Source organism: Ochotona princeps, chromosome 12 (genome assembly GCF_030435755.1).
Source record: "Ochotona princeps isolate mOchPri1 chromosome 12, mOchPri1.hap1, whole genome shotgun sequence".
Classification (NCBI taxonomy): domain Eukaryota; kingdom Metazoa; phylum Chordata; class Mammalia; order Lagomorpha; family Ochotonidae; genus Ochotona; species Ochotona princeps.
In genome coordinates this window covers 36,917,641-36,943,683 of record NC_080843.1, presented here as the reverse complement: position 1 = coordinate 36,943,683, position 26,043 = coordinate 36,917,641, and the positions used below count along the sequence as shown (strand labels likewise).

At 37.8% G+C, this 26,043-nt stretch overlaps 1 protein-coding gene across 3 annotated transcripts in view; it reads right to left on the bottom strand.

Annotated features, from left to right (window-relative positions):
- Window positions 1-26,043, bottom strand: part of DIAPH3 (diaphanous related formin 3) — a 472,570-nt gene that overhangs the window by 180,905 nt on the left and 265,622 nt on the right. For 2 of the 3 annotated variants that reach the window (XM_058670671.1, XM_004577440.3), the window contains 2 exons: window positions 20,069-20,198; window positions 2,016-2,140 (listed from right to left, as the gene is read on the bottom strand). In XM_058670671.1, the coding sequence (XP_058526654.1) occupies window positions 2,016-2,140; window positions 20,069-20,198 (255 nt within the window). Of the gene's footprint in view, window positions 1-2,015; window positions 2,141-10,423; window positions 10,611-20,068; window positions 20,199-26,043 lie in introns of those variants that run through there. The other variant, XM_058670670.1, reaches the window with a different exon arrangement.

The following is a 26,043-nucleotide window of genomic DNA, read 5'->3' as shown; positions in this document are numbered from 1 at the left end:
GAGTGTTACAAACTTTAATTTTGTTAAGTATGTAATTATTTATTGTGCATTCTAGCTTCCAAATTCTTCCATTTCTAAGATTTAAGGAGCTCACAATTTACCATTTTAATAAGATGTGTACAAATGCTTTTAATATTAAAAATCTGACTTGTTGTCAGTCCTAATTAAAGTAAACAAGGCCTTGCGATGAATGAATTTAATTACTTTGAAACTAGTATGTCTAAGATGAAAAGCAAACGAGTGCAATCTAATCTTGGCAAAGAATATTTATGATTATAAGCTTTGTCAATAGCAAAGTGCACCAACTGTTCATGTATCTGACTTCCAAGAGGTACATGAATGCTAATCAGTTCATTAGAGGCATCTAGGTTGAGATATTTAGCGACAGGATATAGTAGCTTTTTTGTCCATGGAATATAATTGTACTGAAAATGAAAAACTGTTTCCAACAAGGCATCCTCCTTCCTGTTTGATTTCCTGCTGGTTGCTTTTCAGGAGCTGCATACCTTTCAGGAAGCCGACATCATTCAGCTTTCTGTGCCACAGGGATACTGGCGTGGATAGGCCCAAAGATCATCTAATGAGCAGGATTTCCAGCACTCTGTTCAAGAATTCATCTCAGTTCGTTATATAATTAGTGCACTGAGAGGCTATTATTAGAAGCTGTATGCAAGCAAAATATTTTCTAAAAATGCTTCAACTAACCCAATTTAGTGATTAAATACACAGATGAACATTTTAACATGACAAAATGTGGAAAAGCTAACAATGATGAAACTGATATAACTGCAAATAATATATTTTGAAAAGTTTACTTTGTCAAATGAGAATGTATTGCAAAAGTGTATTTTGAAAAGTCATTGCAGATTTCATCCTTTGCTAAAAAAGTGAAAGACTGGATGAGGGAAACATAAAAAAAGGAAGCAAACACATTATCCCGAATAGATCGATACTAGAGTGCATTTTTATACTTCCCGACAGAGAAAATGAAGGAAGCTGTAATTGAGCTAATTCACAATTAAGCTGAAAGCAGATACAATAGTATTAATGCTGGAGCCAAATGATAATCTTAAGATCACGAAAACTCAGGGGAGAATAAACAGGAGGAGGAAAAGTCATCATTTTATTTCAGGACCCTCAGTTTAAAACAAGTTATTGGAAGGTTTATAGGACATTATTGTAGAAGTAGATTATCCTTCATATAGAATTCAAGTATATATGGAATTTAGACTGGAATTTATATACAAATGATTTTCAGTAATGCTGCTAATGCAACTTGAAAGACATCAGTCTCTGATTTTGTAAAATATTTTAAAGAGCTACTCAATGCCTCACATCAGGAAACAAAAGTTCACAGTTCAGTTACTCACTAACAGTTAAACAACAGTTAGGGGTAGAGAATATAACTAACGTCAAAAAAGAAACGCATAATTTACAAAGGGCACAAGGCTCAAGCTACTTGTTTTATATACATGTACATACACACAAATAATCACATAAACAAACTTACAGACAGCTCTGCTTTGTAAGAATATGTATACCAAAAAAAATCTATGTCTACAAGTAGGAATTATAACAAAGACCATTTTTACTTTGGAACCATGTAGTACTTTTAATGTTAGTAAGACATTTTGGAAGCATTCTAATAGAAATTCTTATTCTGATCACTTTCTTCAAAACCCATTATTCAAAAGTCACAGGATTTTAGATTTGAACTTAATTAAGCTGATGTTTAATCTTTCAATATATGGTGAATATGAGCTGGAAATAAAGTACACAAAAGTGAAACGATGCAAGAGCATATGATTAATACAAAGCACAAAAGAAAGGGAATCAATAGAAACATATTTGTATGTCATTCATGAACGTAAAGGCTGATCCATTTCCCTTTAAGAAGGCAAAGGTTACACCTTTTCCCATATGGCATTCTGGTTCTGCAAATACACAGAAAACATTAGAGAAACTGCAATTCTAGTTGACTAGTGACTTAAGCTATTTAGATATCAAAAGGATATGGACATCTTTGTCACAAACTTGTCATGCAAGTCCTCAGGAGGGGGAAAGGTTTCCAAATCTTTTTCAAGCTGTTGAAGCTGCCTTCCCATCTGCTTCAAATTCTTTTCCAGCGTTTCTACAGAGACTGAAAGAGAGCGGATTGAATGCCTTGAAAGGACAAAATTACAATATATAAAAGGTAAAACAGTGTAGCAACAAAACACTTGTGGAAAATCCTTAGTAATAACGGAATAAGAAGGATGAATTTTACAAAAGATTATTATTTTAAATAATAATGAAATTGAAGCATGAGGAAAATTCTATATTCTTCCCAACAAAGCAAGAAACTTAGAAAATGCTCACACAAAACGTACTGAAGAAATATTTATAATGAAGAGTTATTACACAGTACAAAGGCAACCAAATCATTAGTTTATTCAGATAGGTTTTAAAAATTAACAATACATAAAGGAGAAATGTGGTCAAAATCAACTGTTTGGATATTTGGTTTAGGTTTGGATGATTTCATTTTACATAACAAAAATGCTCTGGATCTTTGTGAGCTATGCAAAGTGAAGCTTATAAAACGCTTATGTTGCAGATGTTGTGTGGAGTGTGTTAGGCTGCCTCCTGGGACACCTGAATCCCATATTAAAATGTCAGTTGGAATCCTGGCACCTCTAGTTTCAGTGCACTTCCCCGCTGGTGCACCTTGGGAAGCAGTACTTGAAGACCAGGAGTAATGGGGTCCCTGTCCCCCACATGGAACACTCAGATTCACACTTTGATGTAGTATTTATCAGGCTCCAGTTTGCCTTCCTTAGCTCACACACTTTCTGTGTAAAGAGAAATTCATTAAATGAAGGGAATGAATCAGGATCAAATCAGAGTCAGAATCCTCAATCAAGTCAAACTGTCCCTTCAGTTCTAACATGTAGTCTAACCTCTATCCCTAGAGCTCTGAAGGAACTCCGACCCTGGCCAAAGACAATCTACATGTGCCATTCATGTGCACTGTGGATCAACCGGAAGCCCACACTAAATCCTACCATAACGGAAACTGATCACGCATTGTGTATTTCCACCTGTTAAATCCACGCCTTTAGTTCTTGAGCCTGAGAAGTGAACAGCAGCTGTCTTTCTGCTTGCTCTGCCCAGGCAGTAACCCCTTTTTCTCCAAACCTCTGAGTGTCAGTAATCGTCTTATTGAGCATAGAGCAATTGGATCTGTTCTGCAGTGTCATATAGTGATACACCTAACTAGTTTTGGGAATATTTAGTAACGTTTATGACCGTGGCTCAAAAGCATGGAACAGTAAAGAAGCATGAGAAGTACTATTGCTTAAACCTGAGGTGTAATTCTTGGTTGTTTTTTAACCTGGCTCTATTGAAAATAAAATTTGCTCTCCCCTAAGAGACATCCATAGTTTTTACTAGAGCTCTATCATATTTTGCCAGAAAAATCAACAATCTAATTCTCACATATAATATTTAAGAATTACATTGAATGGACTCTTCAGAAAGTCATATGTAACACTGAATTTTGCCTAAAAAGCGATGGTACATTTAGTCTTCGACTTCCAGTAGAAAAACATTCTGAAGATACACTCATGCAAGTGGTCTCAGGAGATTTCTCATGTGTTCCCTTCTATAAGTCTTACACCTGAACTATAATTTATACACTAGAGTATTTTTTGCATTAATTGAATATTTTTATCTTATCTGCCAGACAGCCTGTGTACTGTTTATGGTTGTGCAACATACATCCCAAGTTGACCCTCTTTATTTTTGTGTCTGCTGGTCAATTGCTTATAACAATTTGATTAGACCTGCTGAATTTCATTAATTTTTTTTTACTTGATGTGTCTAGGTTCTGTTATCTATATTACGTACAACATGATTATTACTTTTTTGATCTCCTATTCTTATTTGTTTTCCTTTTCCCCACTAGCATTTTCTCTATCATTTCTAAAGACATCTTATAATAGGTGTTTTTTTTTTTTTTTTAAGATTTATTTATTTTATTACAAAGTCAGATATACAGAGAGGAGGAGAGACAGAGAGGAAGATCTTCAATCCGATGGTTCACTCCCCAAGTGAGCCGCAACGGGTCGATGCGCGCCGATCCGATGCCGGGAACCAGGAACCTCTTCCGGGTCTCCCACGCGGGTGCAGGGTCCCAATGCATTGGGCCGTCCTCAACTGCTTTCCCAGGCCACAAGCAGGGAGCTGGATGGGAAGTGGAGCTGCCGGGATTAGAACCGGCGCCCATATGGGATCCCAGCGCATTCAAGGCGAGGACTTTAGCCGCTAGGCCACGCCGCTGGGCCCGGTGGTTTGCTTTTATACTTCCTAAAATTCTGAAATGTCTGGTTAAACAAAAATTAAAAACAAAACATTTTCTTTTGTTAAGTAAATACAAGGTATTTATACAAGGGCCTGGTGCGGAAGCCTAGCAGCTAAAGTCCTAGCCTTGCACTTGTCGGGATCCCCTGCGGGTGCCAGTTCTAATTCCAGCAGCCCTGATTCCCATCCTGCTCCCTCCTCGTAGCCCGGGAAAGCATTTGAGAATGACCCAAAGCCTTATGTCCCTGCACCTGCATGGAAAACCCGGAAGAGGTCCTGGCTCCTGGCTTCGGATCAGCACAACTCCAGCTGTTGCGGCCACTTGGGGAGTGAATCAATGGGTGGAAGATCTTCCTCCCTGTCTCTCCACCTCTCTGTGTATATGACTTTCCCATAAAAACAAAAGGAATCTTAAAAAAAATAGCTTAAAGGTCACGTATCCACTTTGTATCACACTTTATGTTCAAAACAGAAGCTACAGTATTAATGACAACAGTAATCAGCAAAACAGTAGTAGTGACAAGACAAGTAACAGAAATGAGGCTGAAATATATTCAATGTTTTTGGATGTTAGGTTCTGTTGCATTTTTCATTACTCAACATATTTCTATCATGATGTAGGTCTGGTTGAGTGGGTTAAGTAGAAAGTTAAATGATTAAAAGCTGACGAAGTCAGAAGTTGTACTGAGGCAGTATCATTCCACACCTTAACCTAAACATTCCTGATAAAGGTGGGCAGACAAGAGTTGGATGTATGGAAATAAGCTATTTTTTAAAGTTATTTTCTATGATACAGTTTCACAGGTACATAGATTCCCTTAGAGGACTAGGCGCTTAGCCATTAAATGTTTGCTTTTAACGTACTATTGCAAAAATATATTAAAAAGCGGGGGGAGCTTGACAGGGGAGGGGAATCCCAGCCTATATGAAATTATACCATATAATTCGAAATTCAAAATAAAAATATATTAAAAAAAATAAAGTGGTATTGCACCGGTGCACAAAACTGTTGTGGAGAACTGTACCCCCATAGGGCTTGTTCCAAGTTGTTGTGCCAAGCAGCAGACAGGCAGGGGGTGCTATTCCGAGCACCCTGGCCCCCTCTGCTCACACTACACCTCCTCACCCCTGCCCATGCATGTTTTTACCAACCCAAAAGCTCCCTTCACCTTAACTGCTTCATAACCTTCAGTGAAAACTTGTTTTATTGACATGCCAGACAAATCATTCCCACTCCTAGCTGAACTTAATCTCTAGCTCCTCTTCCCACAGGTGAGGGAGCGACTGATGCTTGCAACCCTCTCACAGCATAAGTAGCACCCAGGAGAGCAGCCCTTATCCAGAAGCTATACCAATACCTGCCTTTAGCCCCTGCATTAACATCCCAAGTACCATCTTACTACTCAGGAATTTCAGAAACTTCAGGAGTTCTGTGATAAGAGCCTGAAATAAGATCAAGTATATTCTACTTGACAATATGGAAACAGAAGCAGCATCTGGTCAACTAAAGGGAGGTAGAAGAAAAGCACACTTGTTTCTTGTGAATTTTCATTACAGAGGCCCAAAACAACAGACAGCCCTGGTGACAGGGCCTGGGTGGGGGTGGTCAGTGGCTTATAGCTGAAGATGAAGCCATTCCGGAGAATAAAGAGTCTCAGGAGGCGAGGGAATGGCTTATGCCAACTGGAGAAAGAGTTGAACCTTTTGCAACTGTTTGCTAGCCAATGGGCCAGCAATCGTTTTAAGAACTGAAGGAACTTCTTAATTTCTACATTAGTGAAGTGAATATCTCACCTCATATTTTCATCATGCAGATGGCTCCATAAGATTCAAAAGAATAGCGAATACTTTCACACATTGAACAATTATTTTTTAAAAGAGCTCATTATGATCTCCCTAGAACTGAGAGAGCAATGAAAATCTTACATACTGAGATTAGAGATGTTAGAATCAAAGATAAACTTAAGTCATCAAAGTTACAATCACAAGGCCAAGGACAGCACTGGGAAAGTCAACCTAAGAGGAACAGCAATTTGAGAGTATAATAGTTGTAAAATACTAAGATTGTCTGCAACATGCTCAATCATTTAAGGGTAGCATTTAAAAAAAAAAAAAACAGGCAGGGATGCTATCTTAACCAATGGTTCCTACAGCTACTCTACAGATGGAAATCCCACTAAACCATTTCTTAGGCTTCATCAGCAGTCTGATTATATTACATGTACATTACACTTCAGTGAATTTAAACATAGTTGACCACTTCTTATTGTTGGTTTTTGAATAAGGACCAAGAGACATTGGAAAAGAGAATGCCAATCCAAGCGCCTATTCTACCCATTGACTAGAGACAGTAGAGAAAATCAGGCCCAACACTGCCTCTCAATCTCTTTCTTAAAGGTTTTTTGTCCAGCTTTGACCATTTTAAAGCAATCCTTTACTAAACTAACACAATGGGACAGGCATTTGACGTAGTAGTTAGGGCACTGTTTGAGATTTTCACGTCATAGCCTAGTGCCTGGGTTCTAGACTCGACCGTACTTCCCATTCCACTTGCAGTAAACGTGTACCAGCAGACAGTAGTTCAAACTGGGTTCTTGCCACCTATGTGGGACACATGCACTGGATTCCTACTTCCTAGTTTTTGTTTTGCCCAGACGTATTTGTTATGGGTATCTGGGGCATGAACCAACACACAGTTCTGTTTATCTACCTTTTTAATAAATTAAAAACAGAGATATCAACTGCGCATGATGGGAACTTTTTGGAAAATCAAGGCAACTCACCAAATTGAGGGAGTTGTATACTAGGTCCAACTAAGACCACAAGGTGATAGATCACAAGGCTTCACTTGTCTCTTCAACAGAAAACATCTGGATCAAGAGTCTTGCCTTGTACAGTTTCTCCTGAGCTCTGAGCCCTGAGCAAAAAGTACCTACAATATACACATAGCATCCAGACTGACTGGAACACATCTGACCAGTATCAAAAATTCCTAGAAAGAATACGACAGTCATTCCCATCATGGAAATCAAAGGAGAGCTGCAAGTATTGTCAGCCAACCACGGACATGCACTGAAGCTCAATATACCCACTTCACAGGCACTACTTTGATTTATCAAAGTTCCTAATGCTAAGACTCAGGGACTACAGCTGTCTGGAAAAAAAAAATCCTATTTTCTCCCACCACCCTCATGTTGGTGATAGTTTGATGTGCAGTGCATGTGCAGACCAAGAATCTAGGATTCTAAGACAAAAGGAATGTTCTAATTCTAGGCTAATGATATTTAAAGTTTGGAGTCATCTGATGGGTAAAACTAAAGAGCATTTTAAATATTCTCTTTTCTTCTCTAACAGTTATTACATTTCCATACAAAGTCCCTTTCAGCATCTTAAAACACAGTTTTCTCTACAGTTTTCATTTATCAAGCTCTCTGAGGTCAACGACAATCCCTTTGCTTTTTTGGGTAAACGTAACAAAGTGTATAAGGAAGTTTAAGACTGTATACTTTCAAATAAGTGTTAATTTACTGATGCTTCTGCATATGACTTGAATGTGAATTTTCTTTCATTTTTCTCACATTTCTTGACCAAGTCATTAATCATACTTTTAAATTCCTTTCGTTTTTTCAGAAGAAAAGTTACAAAAGAAAGCCAGCATCAGAGTTGACTAGATTATTCTAAGGCAATTTTAACTTTCACATTTTACTCAGTTAATACTCAAAGGAGTTACCTCAGTCATCTAGACATCATGGTTCTCTCTCCCTACTGAGCTCCCTAGACATGACCTCCATTCCTCAGTGGACCAAAAAGTAATCAATTTCACTTTCTATACCGGTAGATCATTAGTCCTGATCCTCTATTTCCTTCTCCTTCAAACAGAGTCGAACAATCTTCTGCTTCATTCATTCTATTTTGGAGACTCTCCACTGTACTTTTAATTTGCTCCACTGTATTCTTCATTTCTGATATAGCAGCTTTCACTGATTAATTTCCAGTGAGACATATTCCTTGAATGCCTGCTTTACGTGCTTCTCATTGTCGATAAGAAGTTTTGTTACAAGTGTTTTGAATTCTGTGTCTCCGATTTTCTCGATGTCTTCCTCAGTGAACTCTGAGGTTGGATAGGGTTTTGCTTCTTTGCAGGGTTTTGCTCTCTCTGTTGTCTTTTGTCCTCTCCTATTTCCTGGAATGTGCCCTCTGATTCATCTCGACTAATGTTTCTCCATCTGATTTTGTCCTTACTCTCATCCACCATCTTGATTCTCTGAGATCCCACCCATTTTACTTGACAAATAGTACTTAAATTCTTCTGCACGTGAATACTATCCTAGTCATTGGAAATTCTTGCCCCTTTTCTGATCTTGGATTCATCATTTTACTCCAGCCATTTTCCCATTTGTACAATTTGTGTTTCAGACAAATAGCAGTTTTGATTCCCCTTCCCTGTTTTTGAAGCAAGTTGATAAACCAACTACATAATACTTGAGCTGCAAAACAAGATCCTGCCCATAACCTATTTAACATTCTACTCCAAAGAAAATATACTACTCATTATAATTTACCTACCCACACTCCTCTTCAAGATTGTACTCAATCTTGGAAATGACAAATCGCTCACTCTACTTCAAGGAAATATTTTCTCTATGTATAAGTCAGATTTTATCATAATAGTAAAACAAAACAAAACAATACGAAAACCTTCTGTGAGTATCTTTAAAAGGTAGCTCTGGTGAGGTACCGGTTCTGCCCATCACCACTACTGATTATTTTTCTTTGCTGTTACTATATTATCATATGTCATTTAGTTCTAACTGGCTGGGAACTCATTAAGGGAAGACATTTTATTCAACTTCGCACCTTAGACATTATATATTGCATAAACGTAAATGTTTGCTGAAGGGAGAGATTCTGGATTTAACTGTGACCTCTTCAAATAAACGTATTAGAAATGAAATGGAAAAACATAACTGCTTAAATATCTAGGGCATGAAAATCTAAGTCACGCCTTTTTCTTTAGGGTAGTACCATTATGATAATTAAACATACTGGGTGTTAAAAAGACTTTAGAATAAAAGTTAAAATTACAAATATTTAAGTTTAGAGCAATCACTGCCACAGCATCCATGACATGCTATGCTAGGATTTCAAACTAAAAAAAGGAAACACTGTAAACATTTAAGTTTGCAATTAAAAAAAAAAAATACTTTATCTCCAGGAAGTGTTTGTCATTATTGCTAACAAGTTTCCAAAGAAACATAATAATCTTTACATAATTTGTAACACAAATCAAGAATTGCTTCTTCAAAGCAATCTTGTAAAAAAGTTACTGCCATAAGAAAATTTGAACCTTCAAAACAAATTAATCTTCCTACACTCATAGAAATATCTGTTTTCTGTAGGATATTATTATTAGGTTCTCAACAAGATCATTTTTTGAAGCAGCTGAGGTGGACAAGGGAGCTATTCACCAGCCAGGAACACTGGGGTTTGTGACTAACCTTGGAACATCAAGAGGCAGTCTGGATCGTCCAGTGATCTCTCTGCTTTGAGTCTCTCTCTGGTTAAAAGTAACAGAACAGCATGCCGCTGACCTCAATACTATCATTTCTTTTTGCTTTCCTTGAATTGTAAATAACTGACCAAAACATAGAAAGATTCTATGTTAATGTCTTCTCCCTTGCTTTTTTTTTTAAGTTTTGTAACATAAAAACTTATTCTAACAATTGCTAACTTCATAAAAGAATTAACAAAAACTTTAGTGCAACACCTGGGTTCTTTTGGAGTACAAACATCCATGTATTCTCAAAGTGTGTCGCCCTGAAAATGTGGATGATGGCCGCAGTGTAGATTAATAAAATCATGTCTCTGTTAAGCATCTGCTCATTTAATTAATCTTGACAATTTTTCTTAACAATTGCAATAATGAAAGTATTTTAATATTATGAAGGCATTAATACGATGTGTCTCTCCAACAGTCATACAGATGTTGAAACTCTGATGCTTTAATGTAAATGGCTGATGGATTCAGGGTACAGACTGGATTTAACGGTGGTGCTTGCAGGTGGGTCCCGAGGTGGGGGTTTAGGACACTAGAGGAGTGCCCTTAGATGATGCTCATGAAAGGGCTGATTACTATTTGACTCAAGCTTTGCCTCGCTGCTCTCCTCCTGTTTCCTGGCTCATCATACAGATCACTCTCTGCAACTACTTTGTCCAGAAGATGCAGGACTATGAGAATGCCCAATCCTGAACTGTAACCATACTGTGGGCTGAAATAAATTGTTTGCTTCTTAAAAAGTTCCTCTCAGGAGTTTTAATTAATGAGAAGTGGACTAATATGATTATGCTGTATTTTATAAATATCAGTTAATAATGAAATCAGATAAAACTCCAGTATTACCAAAAATCCTGAATATTAAGTATGCTTAAAACAAAATCTAAATTCTAGAATATCATTATACAGTCCATTATTATACTACCAAAAGTGCAACAAGGTTGTTTTTGGTTTTTAAAAATGACAGCAAAATGCATCTTGGTTACTCACAGGCAAAAATATACCACAGGAAGAAATGCTATCTTCTCAGATCTGTGCCCATGGTTCTGATAGATCTCTATGTAATAACACTGTAAGCTACATTTGTTAATTAGTTCATTATGTTATATGCACTCCTATTTCACTTGTTTTTACACCTCACTGCAGGAGAACAGCCTATATTTGGAAAGAACAAAGGAGAAGACAAGTGGAAGAAATGATTAATACAAGCAATTAAAGGTTCCCAGTGAATCTGTTACACTGTTTCATCCTCTCTATGCAGAAAGCAGCAGCTCTCTTACCCTCTACAACTATGAAGCAAGGTTCAAAGCTAAAATGACAAGTACAAGAAATATGGGTTGAATAGTGTCCCCCAAATTCATGTCTACCCAGAACCTTCAGAAATTGACTTAGTAAAAAATGGCAATCTTTACAAATCGAATGAGTAGGGCCTGGCGCCGTGGCCTAGCAGCTAAAGTCCTCACCTTGAACGCACCAGGATCCCATATGGGCGCCGGTTCTAATCCCGGCAGCTCCACTTCCCATCCAGCTCCCTGCTTGTGGCCTGGGAAAGCAGTCGATGACGGCCCAATGCTTTGGGACCCTGCACCTGCGTGGGAGACCCGGAAGAGGTTCCTGGTTCCTGGTTTTGGACTGGCACAGCACCAGCCATTGCGCTCACCTGGGGAGTGAATCATCAGACGGAAGATCTTCCTCTCTGTCTCTCCTCCTCTCTGCATATCTGACTTTGTAATAAAATAAATCTTAAAAGAAATGGAATGAGTAAAGGATCTCAAGTTGGGATGATTGTGTAACTGATGATTGTAAACAGAGGAGGCAGTGACACAGACAAGGCAGTGATGAGAAAAAGGAAATAGAGATTGAAGTGATGTGTCCACAAGCCAAGCAATGCTAAGGATGGCAGAGAACCCCAAAAAGTGAGGAGAGAAATAGACAAACTTTTCCTTCAGAGGCTTCTCAAGCAAACAGCTACAAACACCATGATTTTGGACTTCCGGTCTGCTAAAAGGTGGCGAATGAAATCTGTTGTGTAAAGACTCCGTTGTGGTAACTGGTTATAATGACTGAAATACATGAACAAAAACTACGAAATCAAGATTTCATGGGGCAGATATGTGGTACAGATGTTAGAGCCTGCTTGCAAAACAAGTCCTGGGTTTGTGTCCAAGCTGCAATTGCAGTTCTGGTTTCCTGCTAACATGCAGCCTCGGAAGCAATAATAAGGGCCTGGTGGTTTATCCATGTCCTCCCACGGGAGACCTGACGTGGGATCCAGGGGCTAGGGATCTGAGGAATGAAACCACAGACAGCATCTCTCCTTCTCTCCCTCTCAAAGGAAATTGTTAAAAATTAACCTAAGATTTGTCTTGGGTTTTTTGTTTTGTTGTTTTTTGTTTGCTTTTTTTGCAAACTGCACAGATACAATCTGGATTCTGGGAACAGTCGGTAATTCTGTTTGCAGCGTTTGATTAGCTCCACACCTCTTCTTCCCACAGGTTACACGTCAGATTTTTAAATAACAAGATTCAGCACATTGCAAAAATTACTTTGCTTTATACACTGCTTAGATTTCTTTGCAGTGTATGGATCTGTAATGTTAAGCAATCGTTCAGAATGCATATTCTGAAGTCTTCATCCCTCAGAATTCACATCTGAAATCTTTTTGTAATGTCCTGCCTCAGGTTGCAAAGTAAGGTGCAGCAGAGTTTACAGCCTACAGCCTAAAGCTCCAAGAACTGTTCCTTTTGGGTGAGGCTGTCCTGGTTGCTTGACATTAGCTATGGCTCACAAGTGACACTGACAGAACTGCTCGAGTAGTTACTTCAAATCTGTAGCCAGCCAGAAATCTGCAAACACTGTGAACTGTTGGTTTCTTGAAAAGATTAATGCGGTATTGATGCCACGTTCAGTCTGGTAACCTCCAAGAAGATATAGAGGGCTTCCTGATGTAGTTTTCTTCCTCATCATCATCTATCAGCCCAAAGCAGCAGCAGATTCAGGAAATGTGTGCAGCTCGGTATCTCAAAAAGCAATCTGCAGTTGCAAGAAGTGCCGCTGTGCTCAGTGTTCTTCAGTGTCTTTCTATAGAATCCCTAATCCTTCTAGTGACTTTGGACATGCTTTCTGAACCATGTTGTTGCCTTCCAAAATAGTTAATATTGTGGGCAATCACCCCAGGGTCTCTGCCTGCTATCTCATGGGTGTGGCTTACAACCTACCTGCACATGACCTGAGGCACAGTGTTTCAGCTCTGTATATGGAACGTGACCTTTGGCATGACTGGAGCTCAGGTCAGGGGGGACTGATATCATTTATACTATCATTGTTGAGCAGGGAGAGGTGGGGGTGGGGTGTGAAATGACTGTTGGAAAATGCTCTGCTGTCCTCTCCTTCCTTAACCTTTAAAAACTTGGAATGTGTGCTAAATAAATGGACATCCCTCACTAGTTTGTCTCTGATGGTTCTTGTGGTTGAACACCACCATTGCCTCACCCTTGGTGGTCTCAGGGCCTGCTAGCAGGTTTCCCCACATTAATAATTACACTACAAAATGATTAACCTCACAACACCACATTGGATTCTCACATTTCAAGTTCTAACTCCAATTCCATCTATATAAGTCTTGGAAATAAACTGGTATGATTCAAACACTTGGCTGCTCATCAGTTCCTCAGGCTTGCAAAGAACAACATTAGTATGGTCCAGTTCTATTTCATTATACCTTCTTATGCTAGAAGCGTTAACTTGTTTAATAAAAAAGATTTTATAATTCTACCATTTTAGCAATTATACATGTGAATCTACACATAGATTCTAATTTAAAATATAAAATTAGTTTTTATTATATTTGGCTTATATTCATTCAAAATTGTTTATAGTTGCTACTTATATCAGATGCCTACTGACAATCTAATTAGATCACTGAAATGTAATAAAATCACAGGCAATCTTGCAGCCATAGCTTTTACTCCAAAATCTACCCACAGAACCTGTGCTACACAGCCAAGAGACATTTTTTATTATTTCCTTACACGGAAAAAAAAATCTACCCATATCTCCTTTCAGGTTAAGAAACAAGCAATTCAGGGTGACAAGCTTTTATCAGTTACTTGTTTATATGTAAATTACAAAGAAACAAAATACATGGATTTAGTGAGTAAAAGAAAAAAGGTAAAACAAAAACGTGGTACACTGTGGTATAAATGAAAACATTTGGAAATGCTATCTAGGAAATTCTGTTGATCTAAACCTGAACTTGAACATGAACACTTCTAAATATGTTCACTTAAAATGCCTTCATATTCACTTAATTATGCTTTATTTATATGTCACACCTATTGAAAAATGGAAGGTATAACTACAATTACTTACAATTACGTGATAAAAAATTGATCATTTGCAGAACAAACTTTGATGCTCCTAAATTGATTGCTAGGGAACATAACAATACCGTATATTGGTCTACAACTGCTTCTACATTTGACCTGGAAAAGTGTAACATCTTTCAACTTAAGCTACTCTGTTCTATAAGCAATGAGCTCTGAGCAAACAAGAAACCTGTCTTAAAGTGAGTGTATTAGTTTGCTAGCATTGCTATCAACAAAATACCACAGGTTAAGCAGTTTACATTGTAGAAATGCCCATTTCAGAGTTCACATTCAAGGTGCCAGAAGCTCTAGTGTCTGAAGGCTTTTCCCTTTGGCTTGCAGATGATCGCTTTCTCACTGTGACTCAAGTGGTCTGTTCTCAGTGAATGTAAACATCTAGTGACTGAGAGTACAAAATTTCTCTGCTTTAAGGACCTAAACACGCATTAGGGACTACCTGAAGACCTTACTTTCACCAGTGAATTCATACCTACAAAGAAAAATTGTGGTGCAGTGGTTACGCTGCTACTGAGGAGGCCAGCATCCCATCCTGGGGCACTAAGCTTGAGTTCTGGCTGCTGCACTTTTGATCCAGCACTCAGAGTGCATGGGAAAGCAGAGAAAGACAGCCCCAAAGCTTAGGCTCATGCATGGCACACCTGGGAAACCCAGATTCAGTTCTAGGTTTCTGATTTCCAGGACCCTAGCCGTGTAGCTCTCAAGATTGACAAGGAATTGGAAGTTCTCTCTGTTTCTCTCTGAATATAGGCCTGATACTCTACGTTCAACAATAAATAAACCTTTGAAAAGATATTCTAAGATACTAGAAGATAGAACTTTATATACGAAATGATCTTGGACCCTTCACTGACAATTCAGTAAGACCAATATTTCATATGGCTGTTATCTGCAAGTTATTTTACCACGAACACTCTCACCAGTATTATTCCCTGTCAATTTATTATATAGTACATAGGCAGAAATGTGTAAACTAGTGCATTTTCATGAAACTTTCATGATCTACAACTGATCTGAAGCATCAAATGAATTATATATCTTGCAGAAATTATGAAGCCCTCACTCACAGCTTCCCTGACATAATGGCACCAGTATGACATTAACTTTGGTTAACTATGTGCAGGGGGATTAAAAGAGAAACTGAATGAACAACTAATACAGAATATTCAGAATATATATAGTATTTGCTAATACATTTTAATTGGCATTTTTGGAAAGCTGTAAAGCAAGAAGGTTAATAGAAGCTTTTGAAAACACTGTCTGCTTGTTACAGCAAATTCATTTGAAATTTTCAAACATGATGCAGTTTCCAGGTGGCAGCCACCTGGAAATTAAGTGTTTTGCTTGCTCACAGTAGGTGAATAAAAGATAAACATTTGGTATTTAGTAAGGCATTTATCATAAAATGCTGGAAATGCACAACACAAATATTTGGGTCAAACCAAGGAGTCGCTAGCTAAAAGCAGACAATTAAGAGTTTTAAGAGCACAGAGGTCTATAAAAATGGAGTGGATAAACGAAAATGAAGATAAATAGAATGTTCCTTAAAACTAGAAATACAGAAATAGAAAGATGATAAAAATTAGAAATACAGGTAATCACTGAAGTCTGTGTGGTAATACACTGACTACTGCTCCCCAACACCCCTCCCCATAAGGTTAACTCCATAGCCAAGCAGTTCAAGAAATCATTTGGAGTCTAGAGCTGCAGTTCTTCAGTAGTAATAGACTAACTTCTGGAAAACTTGTGGACAGAGCCTTACAGAATATACAGCGCTTAAAGTGATACACCTTGCACATATTCTACGTTCCCTGAAGACAGAGAAAAGTAGGGAATATTGCTGACCATGTGGCTACTTTTCACAGTTGTAAGTGAAGCAAAATACACTATGCCTTTTTTGAGCTGAAGTGATGAAGGATGAGAGAGAGAAAATCCAGAGAACGGTGGCCACGGAAAAGTAAATGGAATCTGGGGAGAGAAATTGAGGGTAACAAAATCAAGATGCCTTTTTCTGTGCTGTGCTATGACCCTGCTAACTATTCAGGATGCAAGTGGAGATGGCATTAGCTACTGAATTACAAATGTAGAACTTGAGGGGAAAGTCAATGTACATTAATAAGTAATTAAGATAATGATGGTGTATAAGTCACTGGTAATGGAAGAGACAACCTAAGCAGAAATTGCAGGTAGAAAAAAAGAAAGATTTAGTGTAAGGTTATTAACCATAACAAGTAACAGAAAATACAGAGGGAGGAAAAATACAGCATACTTATATATACTTATATACATAAGGAGGAGAAGCCAGCTGTGAATGAGGTAGCCTGAGTTGTATCACAGTCGGGATTAAAAAACAGTGAAAAGACAAGCACAATTCCTACTGTAAAGTAACCACAATAGCAGCTTTTTAAATAAACACGAAAAGCATGAGTTCCACGCTGGAATGGAAGGACACATTTAGCCTTCAGAAGCAAAACACGGGGCATCATTTTAAAAAGGGTTCATCAAGGTGATACTGGAAGATTATCTTCATTTTTTTAAATATACTAACCTCCAAAACATACAAAAAATGCATTTTGTCATACTTCATGATTATTCATAAAATAGCATCTAACAATGAAATAGATCTTCATACATGAGCCAATTAGCTTTAAATGTTTAAATAAAGGAAAAATGCATTCAGCCTCTAGAAACCCATAAAAGAAAAAGAAGTACCACAATGATATACAGAAATGACCCAAAATATTTTCATGGAACTAGAACAGATAAGTTGTAAGCTATTATCTCTTAGGAACAAAGCTGTACTAATGAAGTAGAGTTTTGAAACTTGTCATACGGGTAGACTCATTAGTTGCAATGAAAGTTCCTCCTGTTGATCTACGTTGTTATGAGTTAAAAACAAAGATAGTTTCTAATTTACAAGATAGCTGAGAACTGAAATGCAGAAACTTTTAAATGACATATAAGCACACTGAACTCCACCAATGCCAAAAGACTTATTTCATTCAACACATTTCATTTCCTCCTATAAAATCTCATTTGCTAGTAGGTTAATAAAATCATAAAGGGAAGTTATACTCTTCAATCCACTACAATGCAAAAAAATATTTCAGTGAAGGTTTTTTGACTTCATAAAGTATGAAGTTGGGCACGGTGGCCTAGCAGCTAAAGTCATGGCCTTGAATGTGCCGGGATCCCATATGGGCACCAGTTCTAATCCCAGCAATCTCGCTTTTCATCCAGCTCCCTGCCTGTGGTCTGGGAAAGTGGTTAAGGATGACTCAAAGCCTTGGGATCCTGCACGTGCGTGGGAGACCCACAAAACACTCCTGGCTTCTTCAGATCTCCTCAGCTCTAGCCCATTGTGGCCACTTGGGAGTGAATCAGTGGAGGGAAGATCTTCCTCTCTGTCTCTCCTCCTCTCTATATATGTGACTTTCCAATAAAATAAATCTTTAAAAAGAATATGAAGTTGGCTGCTCCTAAGAAACGCATTAAGGTATCTGCTGATCCATACACATACGTGTGCCTCCTCTGTAGCAGATGGAAACTAAATAATCCATAGCCCCAGAACATCCCACTGAAACACCAAAAAGAAAGCAAACAAAAATTATCAAATCACTAAGCTACAACTTCTATGCATGTTTCTATGAAGGTCAACTTTTTAACAAGTAAAAATTTCATGATATTTGTGTAGAATATGAAATCAAATGAGTTAACACACATACTCCAAAACTCGTTTTGCAGCAAAAACAGTTCTAAAAAAATTTAAGTATACTATAAACAAACACATATGAACAGGTAGGTGCCATGTACTGTTCAGTCTTACAACTATTAAGCAAACTAGCCGAAAAGGCACAAGCTGACTATCTGAAAGTGCTCACACTGACTGCATCCTTGCTAAGTTGTAAAACTGAAATGAACTATTAGTTACTCAATCATTGTCTCCCCAGAGGAAGCATTCCACACACCTCAGTGGGAACATTTTCTCTCACTTCTCTGCCACTTAGCAAACTTAACATTTGTCAAAAATATCTACTGATAAATTTTTTTCATTTGGTTCACACAACTCTTCCAAGATTTCAGAAATTCCACTCTAGGCAAGTCAATCACTGCAAATTCGTGAATTGATCAGTCCACAGCTGACTGAGGCATTATTGAGTGAATTTTAATGATCTGATTCCATTCATTTCTATGCCATTTTTGTCACACATAAAAATAATGTTTAAAAAAATAAATCTGATTTTCTCTTGTTAAACACCATTGAAATACCTACTCAAATATGTGTGTATATATTTTTTATGTTAAGATAGCACAGGGGCAAAGTAACACTGCAAAAAGTTTAGGGGATTTATTGAAAAAAAAAAAAGTAAAAAGCTTATTTTTGAAAATAATATTTTAAAAGTCCAAACTGGATTTTCTCCAACAGGTCATATGAAACATGTATTCTGAAGAAACGAGCATCTCAGGACAATGTTTAGAGGAACATATCATGCCAACATATCTTGGCACACAAAGTGCAACAACTCTATTTCATAGAACAAGCAGAAATACTCCTCACAGGTGTCAGGACTGAGGAAGGACGTTTGAAAAGAAGGAAACTTCACTTCAATACAGGAAAAAAATGGGCCCGGCGGCGTGGCCTAGCGGCTAAAGTCCTCGCCTTGAATGCCCCGGGATCCCATATGGGTGCCGGTTCTAATCCCGGCAGCTCCACTTCCGATCTAGCTCCCTGCTTGTGGCCTGGGAAAGCAGTCAAGGACGGCCCAAGGCTTTGGGACCCTGCACCCGCATGGGAGACATGGAAGAGGTTCCTGGTTCCCGGCATCGGATCGGCGCGTACCGGCCCGTTGCAGCTCACTTGGGGAGTGTAACATCGGATGGAAGATCTTCCTCTCTGTCTCTCCTCCTCTCTGTATATCCGGCTTTCCATAATAAAATCTTTAAAAAAATGTAGGAAAAAGATACGATCCTCAAAATTACAAAATTTCAATGTTATGAAGAAAATAAACTGATTATAAAATAATCTGACGTCACTAATGATGTGTGGTCAACATACAAAACATGCAAACACTCCACACTTAGTTTTCTCCCTAAAAGTACAAAAAAACTAATTGTTTGAATCTAAATAACGCAGTTTCTACGGAATGATTTTGAGAAATAAATGAAAACTGAATTTTTAATGTGGTGAAAAAAAATACATGTAAGTTGTAATAATCAGATTAACAATAGCTCCTATTCTTTCTAATGAGCCTTTACAAACTGATCTGGGTCCACAGTTAAAACTGCAAGTTTGCATGATGAAGAAATACATGAAAACTCTGGCAGTGTGGTATCGACTAGGACAAAGAGATCCCAGATACATCGCAGGACACAGATTTGGAACTGAGTCAGGGTGGGGGTGGGGACGTGCAGCGTGCAGCGACACCTGAGCATGCATAGCTGCTTCTAGACTCAGGAACCCAGGCATCACTCAGTGTTTCTGAATGACACCCAATGAAGACAGCAGCTCCCTAACCACGTTTGGGGAGGGTAAGGAGCAGAGTGAGGCTGGCCGGTATCCATACACTTCAGCCAGAAAATGGTATTTTTAAATGTAAACCCTCACTATAAAACAAAACAAATTAACATCAAAAATAAAATCATTAACAACTCACAGAATCAACATGCCACAAATTTCTCCTTAAAAGTGAAAATGCTGAGGAAACATAAACTACGTTGTACAAATAAAAGTCATTTTCTTTTAGAACCAAACAGCACATCGATAAATATTTTTTTTAGTCACACAAACCTCTGCTGGCTTTGTCTACATGCTCCAAGTCATCCACAAAATTCAGAATATCAGGGTACTTCTCTTCACATATTTGTACCAGGAAATGAAGCAGTGTGGTTTTCTGATCTGCTGATTTGGTGTCCTTCAACTAAATGCATAAAAAGGAGGAAAAGCACAAAGTCAAAAAATCTTGATAAGATACATGCTTAAGTAATACTAATACTCTTCTTGGCTGTTGTGAAATAAATGAAGTGCAAGAGCAATAATTTTGTTTTGAAAAAATTTTAAATATTTAAAATGCTACATTTATTTATTCTTTATCGAAATTATTTATTCTTTAAAAGGAACAAGACTAATCTGAATCAAAATGGGATGTTTTACAGGAACAGATGTCAGCAAAATGTCTAGTCAAAGAAATAATCTGCAAACATATCTAACAGTGCTTAAATGTACCTAGTCACACACGCACTTATCAGCACGTACATACTCATAGAACACCTATTACATATTCTACAAAAGTAAAAGCAAAAAATAAAAGTCCAACAAGCTGTTTAGTAAAAACAAACCACAGAGAACTAAGATGTATTTTGCCCTGGATTGATAAAGAAAATAATGAAATGAAGCATCAAGTGCATCTGCGAGGACAGGACATCTGAACTGGCCCTTTAAAAACAAGAAGCTGTGGGCCCAGCGGCGTGGCCTAGCGGCTAAGGTGCTCCCCTTGAACGCCCCAGGATCCCATGTGGGCGCCGGTTCTAATCCCGGCAGCTCCACTTCCCATCCAGCTCCCTGCTTGTGGCCTGGGAAAGCAGTCGAGGACGGCCCAGTGCTTTGGGACACTGCACCCGTGTAGGAGACCTGGAAGAGGTTCCTGGTTCCCAGCTTCGGATTGGTGTGCACCGGCTGTTGCGGCTCACTTGGGGGGTGAATCATCAGATGGAGGATCTTCCTCTCTGTCTCTCCTCCTCTTTGTACATCTGACTTTGTACTAAAATAAATAAATCTTTAAAAAAAATAAATAAAAACAAGAAGCTGTGCAATTAGGGAAGGAGAGACTCAATAGTGCAAGATCCCAGGCAGATGGAGTAGGATGTGCACAGGACTAGAGATGAGGAACAACAAGGTAATTCAAGCAGCATAAATGACTCTAAAAGTATGTACGTATTGGGAAGACAAGTGGGACAAAGACAGAAGACTAGAACACAAGATATATATATGCGCCATACAATGGAAATAGGATTTTGATTTTGAAGCAATTAAAGTTTTTAAGCTGTATAAATGATATAGTGCAGGTGTTATACTACAGCTACCAAAACAAACTTATGATAGTTCAGCAGCTAAAGTCCTGGCCTTGTATGCGCTGGGATCCCATATGGGGTGCTGGTTCTAATCCTGGCAGCCCTGCTTCCCAATCCTGCTTGTGTCCTGGGAAAGCAGTCAAGGATGACCCGAAGCCTTGGGATCCTGCACCCACATGGGAGACCCAAAAGAAACTCCTGGCTCCTGGCTTCAGATCAGTTCTGCAGCTCAGCTCTGGTCGTTGCAGTCACTTGGGGAGTCAATCAGATGGAAGACTTTCCTGTCTCTTCTTCTGTCTATCTGACTTCCCAATAAAAATAAATCTTAAAAAAACAAAAACAAACTGTTGTCTGTCATACCAGCATCCCATTTCAGAGACTTAGCTAGAATTCCATCTGCTCTGCCTCAATCTAGCTCCCTAGTCATGTGCCTGGACAATCAATTAATGATGGTACAAGCAGTTGGGAGGCCAAGATGGAATTTCAGATTCTGACTTAGATCTGGCCCAGTCTGGCCGTTACAACCATTTGAGGAGTGAACCAGCAGATGGAAGACCTCTGCATTTCTGTGTCTTTCAGTACATAAAATGAATGTTTAGAATCATGACCTGATAGGTACATGTTACAAAGTTCACAGCTGCAATGTGGATAAATGATTAGAACAAATTAACATGAGGAGCCGTTTCAAAGACTGTAGCAGTAATATAAACAGGGAAAGTGTCTGTGCTGAGGCTGTGTCCTGGGAGTGTGCACAATGAGACTGAGTGTGCCAGAATACCACATGATGTTTGTTTAGATAAGCCAGAATGAAAGGGAAACAGATGGGACCGGCAAAGGAGATCATTGTAAAGCTTTAAGCAATACTTATGTGAAAATATTCCACAAAAACACATTTCTTTAAGTGAAGAACAATGTTACTCCACATTTTTTCCCCACCCATTCCACCCAAGGATTTTTCACAGACATGTTTTCTCTCAACTGTACTTGGAAAGCTACACGACACAGGTAAGCTTAATTTGTTTATGTTCTGCATAGTCTTGCTTCCTAAGCCAAAATCAATATGGTGAGGAGATTTTTGCTCCTAAGAACAAACTTCCCACATACCAAGGATAATACTCATGATGTGGAGAATATGGTAATAGACCTTAATGAATAAAGTGGTACAGCAACACAAAGTTGAGCGTGCCTTATTCTCAAATGCATTTAGCTAAGCAGATTAAGATAATCATGTAACCAAAATGCAAAAAAAGAGGATGCCAATAGAAGGCTCCCAGGGGGTGAATCCAATCTGAAATGGCTAAGAAATAAGATCAGAAGGTAAAAAGGAAGCTAAACTGAAAGCTTTCTGTGGAGACTTGGGTATAGAATGTGACCTACAGAGGAAGTTAATATACAAGCTGGTCAAGTTCCCCATCACTGAGGAACCATTCAGAACAGATGCACAAATGACCAAAAAGTGTCATGTTTCTCATATCAAGAATTTAATTCAGAGCTAGAAATTCCTGGCATATGTAACTGTGCACAGCTTTATTTACTTGCTTTCTTTCCAACAATTTCCCACTTTAAAGTAGGTTCAACTACACATACGAGAGAACTTCAAAAAGTTTAGGGAATTTCAAAAATATTTTGTACCAACTTTAACATTTTTAATTTCTAATTTTCAATGAACTTTTAAAAGTAATATTCTCATGTATACACTGCCATGTACAATATTTTTTAAATACTATGTTAAATATTATACCACTGATGCAAAAATATTAAATGACACCTAATCCATGATAATGGAAAAATGAGATAAACTGCATGACCACATAGAAGTCTACTAATATAAACATAACTTATGCAAACTGTTATAGCCTTGTGAACACAGTTTGTTTCTTATATGATTATATATGTAATAGGCTGAAAGGCCACAATGGCTTACTCATTATGCAACTCAAGGATGGCTCCCGGGACTCCACAAGACTATATATATATATATATATATATATATATGTGTGTGTGTGTGTACATGTATATATGCCTATATATATGTACACACACACACATATACACTTATTCTTTTAAAAACCTTGTTTAAAATGAAGAAATTTCACAACATTTAACCAAGCATTTTAAAACAGTATACTTCACAGTTGCCATTATTGCCAAATTGTCACTAACATGTATGGATAATCTGGTAATGCCTAAAACACATCACTACCTAGTTGTGACAGCCACGGGCAAGTTACCAGACCTTAATTTTCACACAAATTAAATAAGAAAATAGAACTGAACATAGAAACAGAATTACAAATTCAATTTCTACACGAAACATATTAAATATACATTAATGGATATCTAAGTGTCAGTGGACATTGATAAAATATAACTTTTTAAAGGAGAATAAAAATGAATAAACTTCTTGTAATATCAGTTCAGATGTTATTTTTGCTTGGGTCAGTTGAAATCTTTCTGGAAGGTTGTTTTTACAAATAAAGCTGATAACATTAGATCAATATAAGTTTCCTATCAGAACTCTCAAATCTCATTTGGATAAGTACATCAGAAAACCAGAAAATTGAAAAAATACAAAAGACTTCTCTTGTATAGCCAAGAGCTATCATAAAATCTTATTTTTGTTACAAAGCCATCCTTTCTAGTAGTGGCTATTTCGGGGCTACTGTTGGTACAGTACAAACTTAGCAGCCCATGGTAGCCATCTGCACTCTTCCTTACTATGTTTCTTTAATGACAAACTAGAAAAACAGCCAGTAGGGAATGATGACAGGGCAACATCTACCTTTAGAACAAGAAACACCTGGAAAGAATTATTTGGTAACTTTTGTGAACTTGCTAAATAGCCAGTAACTGCTAAGATAGGTATAATATCTACATCCAAACAAAAACATTTAGGTCAATCTAGATTATCATGTGTAGAAAAAAAAAATTCAGAATTACAATTTTTGGAACACAATACAGTTCAGTTAATTGCCAGTTGAATAATGTTAAATACTCAGGCCAAATATGGCATCATGTTCTTTAGAGACAATATAAAAGATATGGTAATTCAGAGATGAAGGTACTATTATGGGCTAGTATTGAAAACTTCAACTGATTAGCATGTTTTTAGCAGTCTAACATTACAAAACATACTCCTGAACTGCTAATAAAAACAACTATCCCAGCATCTCCAAATTTGCAATTAAGAATTGTGAGATGGAAAAACAAAAATCCATTTTAAAATACACAAATTTAAAACTAAACCTAGTAAATCATGAAAAGTTCAGGTAAGTATTTTGTTGTTCGTGAACGGTGTCTCACTAACAAACACCATGTGATTCTTCTCACAGCTCTTCAGCAGATGGAGAACTTTACATTGTAAGATTCTCAGGAAACATTTTACAGTGCTGCAAAAGTATTCTTCAGGCTGAATTGACTATTTCCTTCCTCCCTTCACTACGTCATTAAAAAATACAGTCTTTACTTGCTATTTGTTCTGTTTTTGATAAACATTAACAATAGAAAGGGCACATTCTCTTGTACTATTCCTCAAATTTGTTAATCAGTAGCTGAGCTAGGACATGGAAAGCTTGGAAGGCGGGGTTAATTTTAATGAACATGAGGAACTTAACACCACTTTGTGATGCTAACTCTTGGGGCATAGCACAAAACTAAAATGTTTGCTTTAAAGATCTGTTCAGGTGAAGCATATGCTTTTTTTAAAATTTCAACAGAAATTGCTTGACAAGTTGCTTTTTTGAAAGTGTCAAGAGATTTGTCTTGCTGATGAGTATTCAAGACTGTTAAGCAGGAATTCTTATTTATGCTTTGTTTCTTTAAGGTACATTTAATGTGGTATAAATGTCAAATAAACAATAAGATGGATGGAGTTATTCTAACCACTCTGTTCATTCCGGACAAAATAATGTCAAAAGCTGATCCTGTAATAAATCATGACCTAGTTGTCAGTCTGGAGCAAAATTCGCTTGTAGACAAAATACAAGACTTTGGAATTTTCTTACACTATTTTTGCAAATTTGGATGACCTTTAAAACAGGAATTTTTCCATTAGTCAAAGAAAAATATTCGTAAAGTGAAAATTATTTGTTTGGTGACCTTTGGTGATTTTCATAATCCAAAAACTTACTCTTCAAATAGTGAAAATTTTAAGAACTGCAGCTCTGGATTGCAGGTTCCTGGTAAAGGAACAATGGAAAGCAGTGGTAATGGTATCAGTAATTTGCTTCCTGTGACATACTAGGAAACTTGGATTAATTTTCTACATTAGAGATTCAGCAGGAGGAAGAGACAGAAATGTTCTACACCCTGGTTCACTCCCCACATGGCAGCCATAGCCATAGTCAAATGCATCATTTTTTTGGAACATATTGAGGATTTTTCTTCTTTATGCCATTAATATGACAATTAATATTGTCTTTAAAAGGTAAATTGATGACCCCTGCGTGGTTATCTAGTGGCTAAAGTCCTCCCCTTGCATGGGCAGGAAACCCATATGGGCACCGGTTCCTGTCCCAGCGGCCCTGCTTCCCATCCAGCTCTCTGCCTGTGGTCTGGGAAAGTGGTTAAGGATGACTCAAAGCCTTGGGACCCTGTACCTGCATGGGAGACCCACAAAACACTCCTGGCTTCTTCACATCTCTTCAGCTCTAGCCCATTGTGGCCACTTGGGGAGTGAATCAGTGGAGGGAAGAT